This window comes from Montipora foliosa, chromosome 12, assembly GCF_036669935.1.
Source record: "Montipora foliosa isolate CH-2021 chromosome 12, ASM3666993v2, whole genome shotgun sequence".
Lineage (NCBI taxonomy): Eukaryota > Metazoa > Cnidaria > Anthozoa > Scleractinia > Acroporidae > Montipora > Montipora foliosa.
Window position 1 is genome coordinate 2,079,405 of NC_090880.1, and position 5,000 is coordinate 2,084,404.

The 5,000-nt window shown below is 44.0% G+C and overlaps 1 protein-coding gene across 1 annotated transcript in view; it reads left to right on the forward strand.

The window, feature by feature from the left end:
- LOC137979519 (uncharacterized skeletal organic matrix protein 5-like) overlaps positions 1 to 908 on the forward strand; it is a 964-nt gene extending 56 nt beyond the window's left edge. The window contains exons 2-3 of the mRNA XM_068826788.1: positions 82 to 208; positions 387 to 908. Coding sequence (XP_068682889.1) covers positions 110 to 208; positions 387 to 908 — 621 coding nt within the window. The 5' untranslated portion in view covers positions 82 to 109. The remainder of the gene's footprint in view (positions 1 to 81; positions 209 to 386) is intronic.
- Positions 909 to 5,000: the final 4,092 nt, after the last annotated feature.

Genomic DNA, 5,000 nt, shown 5'->3' on the forward strand with positions numbered 1-5,000 from the left:
TAATGAAAATACTGAATTTATATGAAGCTTTTCGTATTAGCTTCCGAACCATTTCAACAAACGAGGTTTTATTTGGTACAGGTTCTCCAAAAGCCAAGTGTATCCACTGATGTTTGGGTCGCAGAAGATTCCTGTTTATTGTCACATGGGAAACTTTGGATGCGGAGGTGGAGGATGGACGCTTGCGATGAAGACTGACGGCAAAAAGGTATCCGACAGCGCAAGGTTTTCTCATCAGTCGAGGTTCTTCGCTAACCACATAGATATTTATTTTCGACATCTTCCGCAATGAACTCCTTTGCCAACTTATACCGACCTCGTTCTCAGGGCTTTTTTCTGCGGTTGTGCACGTGCAGCTAAATCTTTATTGTTTGTTTTTCTTTCAGAAAACCTTTCATTATGATTCGGTCTTGTGGAGCAACAAAAACGCCTACAACCTCCAAGGAGGGAAGACTGGGTTTGACTTTGAAGAGACCAAACTACCGACCTACTGGAACACGTCTTTCTCCAAGATCTGCCTCGGTATGAAGATCCCTCGTCAGCCAATCAAGTTTCTGGTCATCAACAAGCAGGCCCAGTCTCTGTATTCACTGATAGCTGACGGCAAATACCGCTCCACATCACTGAGCCGCAATACATGGAAGACGCTGATTGGTTCTCAAGCGTCCTTGCAGGCCAACTGTAGCATGGAAGGGTTCAATGCCGCTGGCTCATCAAAAGGCTCCTCTAAAGCAAGAATCGGCATTATTGGAAACAACGAGAAGGTCGGCACATCCACAGACTCCAGAATTGGGTTTGGTACCGGAGGGTATCATGATAATTCCAACACATGTGGGAACTTCGCACACACTACTTCAGATAATGGGTGGAAAAACATTAAAGCCATGGGATATATTTTGGTTCAGTAGAGAGGCATGTTTCTGTATTTGACTTTTCAAAAGCTCCTTTGAAGTTTGGTACAGTCTTACAAATATTTGTAAGGTTCTCACATTACGGTCCCACCCGTCCAAGTTTTGCGATTTACCATTTTTGGCAAAACAAATGAAAAACGCGCTAGTGGGACCGGGCCCTTAGGGAAAATTGTTATCACGGTATCAAGGAACACTTGTCAAAAGTTGAAGGATTTCAATTACTCGAATCACTTTAAATAGCAAGTCTAAAAACGTTGTAGTCCCCAATGTCCATAACACATAAAGTATATTCCATTTCCACTGCTAACTAAGTTACTTTGCTCTTTACAATTTTAAGAAAATCCCGGAATGCAAGCGCATCAAATACGTAAGTAAGCGCTTTCCGAGCCAAGTGGCCCAATCCTTAGCATGAAGCGACAAGGAGTATTTCTACTACCCCCTGGATGGGATGCTAGTCCATTGCAGGGTTACCCCCAGCCTTGAATTCGCCGGTACCCATTTATACACCTGGGTGGAGAGAGGCACCGTGAGAGTAAAGTGTCTTGCCTAAGAGCACAACACAATATCCCAAAGATCAAAGCCTCCGCCGACTTGTGAGAAAAGACTCTTAAATTTTGGCTACCAGAAGGATGATTTGAGGAAAGTATATTTATTGCCTTTTGAAGTAACAAAAGAAGTAAGGCTGTCAATGTTCCAATAAAAAATTATCCACAATATCCTGTGTACTAAGAGTTTATTATTTAAAATGAATAAAGAAGACTCCCCACGCTGCCCTTTTTGTCCGGCAGTTCATACCATCATTCACCTTTTCACTGAGTGTGCGCAAGCCACTTTGCTCTGGAAGGAGTTTCTGGATTGGGCCTCGCACATGGTGAACTCAAAATTATCGCTTTCAATAAAAGAAATTATGTTTGGTATTATTAATAACGATTCTAAATTCTGTTTAGCGCCCAATCATTTAGTCATTATAGGAAAGTATTTTCTTTACGTAAAAGCTCTTAACAGTAAATTTTACATGTTTAATGAATTTGTTTCCCTAGCTCGTGATAAAATTAGGCTAGAAAAATATATTTCTTGTACGACTAGTTGCAAAAAAGAGTTCAGAACAAAATGGTCTGTTTTTTCGTCTCTTTTAAATACGGAATGAAACTCTGTTGTACTCAACTGATTGCGCTCTAAAGTTTTTATTGTATGAGGTTTCTTTTTTGTTAGTTTTAAGTTGTAGTGTTTGTTAGTGTTGCAGATTGTCTTTTGTGAATGTTAACTGCACGTGTGTATGTTTAATAAAGTTGGAATTTAAAAATAAAAAAAAGTAAAAAATAAAATAAAATAAATTAAAAAAACACAATGTCCCAGCCAGGACCCGAACCCGGACCACTCGACCCGGAGTCGAGCGCACTAACTATGAGGCCACCGCGCCTCCCAATTGACTACTAATTGAGAGATATATTTGAGGCGTTTTATGATTATGCAGGAAATGTGGATCTTAACAAGTGTTATTGAAATCCAAAAAGAAAATTGGGAGTACCCACGCATTTTTCAAAGATAATTCATGAATAATATTTGTAAAAAGCTTTAAAATACTGTGATGTTTACGGTCAAATGAACACTTGAAACCACTCGTTCGAACACAACAGTATATTTACTAAACAGACATGACGACTACAACATACCAAAGTCCTAGCTCCTAGATCGCGTGGGTCATTTGCATAAATGATTGACAAGTCTCAAAAACACTACATCTCTCCCCTTCTTGATGACGGACTTTGGAAACGCGTAAGTGATTGACCTAAACGACTTCTTTAAACGACTTTTTTATAATATGAAAACGGCAAACTGAAACGTGTTACAGAGTCACAAAAATCCATTGCATGCTTCTGGTGTCTAGTTCTCTTGAACAAGTAAAACGTAGTCTGCAAATCTCGCAGGAGGCCTTGTCTACCTTTGTGATCGTCGTAGGCCTGAAGTAGGGCTTGAAGACTTTGTTATCGAGTCCAGTTCCTGAATTTCCAGTGGTTGGGGATTTGCTGAAACGTCTTCGTTCATCTCTTGTGTGTGGTTTCCAGTGTGCTCGATGTGACTGGGGACAACTTTGAACATCGCTGAGTTGCGCGTAACGGTTTTGTGTCCGTCGCTTGCGGTAATCATCGATCCTTTTTTCTCTTCGACTACAGGAGGCACTGGATTAAACGGGGTACTGAGCTTGTTGGCCTTTGGTTGCTTGATTAAAACTGTATCTCCCAGCTTGATATTGCTTTCTCTCACACCTAGCTTTTGGTCAGCATACGCCTTTATCTTCTTTTTCTGCTCTGCGTCTCTCTGCGCCAGGTTCTTCTGGGTCTCAACAATGGTTTGTTGGCGGACTGGTGGCGTCACTTCCGGCAGGGTGGTTTTGAGCTTCCTCTGGTTAAGTGCTTCGCATGGTGAGATGCCAGTAGTCGAGTGAGGTGTCGCCCGATACTGCCGCAGAAATTTGTTGAGCTCTTGTTTCCAGTTCTTATGCTCGATGGTCGCGGTTCTCACGCATTTTTCTAGTGTCATCATGAAACGTTCTGCCTCGCCATTTGCCCTAGGCAAGAGAGGCGTGATGTTGCGGTGTTGAAAGCCTAAATGCTCAGCAAAATTCTTGAGCTCCACGCCGTTGAAGGGGGGTCCGTTGTCGCTCTTTAGCACTTCAGGAATCCCTTGTCTAGCGAAAATTGCGTCGAGCTTCGGGATTGTGGATCTGACGGAAGTGGATGTGACAATTTCCACTTCCGGAAAACGGCTGTATTCGTCGATGACAACCATGAGATAGTCTCCAGAAGGAAGTGGTCTTAGAAAGTCCATCGCGAGTTCTTTCCACGGAGCGGTTGGTAGCGGTGTCATCCGTAGAGGTTCGAGTCGCTGTGCCTTGCAAGTAGTTGCTGCTTGGCATGGTAGACTGCTGTCAACTTTCTCCTTCACCATCTTGTCCACACCGGGAAACCAGACTCTCTCTCTGATGAGCTGTTTTGTCTTTACGATTCCTTGGTGTCCAACATGCGCCAGGTCTACAGCTCTGTTTCTCAGTGTGTCAGGGACTACGATCCTATTTCCCCTCAATATTGTTTCCTTGTAGACCAATAGTTCGTCCTTCACTTTCTTGTACTCTTGTACTTCGGGATCCGTCCACATGTCGGTTTCAATGGCCTTGATAAGCGCCTGGAGCGAAGAGTCTTTCTCTGTCTCCAACTTGATTTCTTGCATTGTCATCGCTTTTGGTACAGCTTGGTTGCAGATGTAGTTAACATAGTCTTCCGCGATGTTGCGTTCTTCACATTCTGCGGTACTTGGGTGTCGACTCATGAAGTCGGCCGGGTTTTCAGCGTCTTTTCCTGGTCGGTAGATGAGCTGACAGTTATAGGGCATTAGCCTTAACTTCAATCTATCGATGCGTGCTGATGTTGGCTTGTGACTGTTGAACATCCCCAGAAGCGGCTTGTGATCTGTGGCGATGGTGAACTCTGACCCATACAGGTAAAGGTGAAAATGTTCAGCAGCCCAAACTACTCCTAGCATTTCCCTCTCGGTCTGGGAGTATCTGTGCTCAACGTCGCTGAGTTCTCGGCTTGCGTAACTGATAACTTTACCGTCTTGCACCAACAGACCTCCAAGTCCGACGGGGCTCGCGTCGAGTATCACTTCGGTCTGGAGTCTCGGGTTGAAATACGACATCACATGATTCTTGGTCAGGGTGTCTTTCAATTTGTCGAATGCTTGTTGCTGCTCGTCGGCCCACAGCCAGGGGGTCTCTTGCTTGGTTAACAGTCGTAGCGGGGCGGTTATCGTAGCGTAATCTGGGATGTAACGGGACACGTACTGAGCCATTCCTAGAAGTGACTTCACCTCACTGACATTCTCTGGTTTGCTCATGTGGGCGATCGCCTTGATCTTGCCTGGGTCTGCCTTGATTCCGTTCTTGCTGAAGATATGTCCGTAGAACTTTATCTCACTCTTTGAGAAGCTGCATTTTTCCTTGTTCAGGCGCACATCGTGTTGCTGGAGCCGTTGCAGCACACCACGCAGATTCTCGTCATGCTCCCTATGAGTTTTTACGAATACGATGAT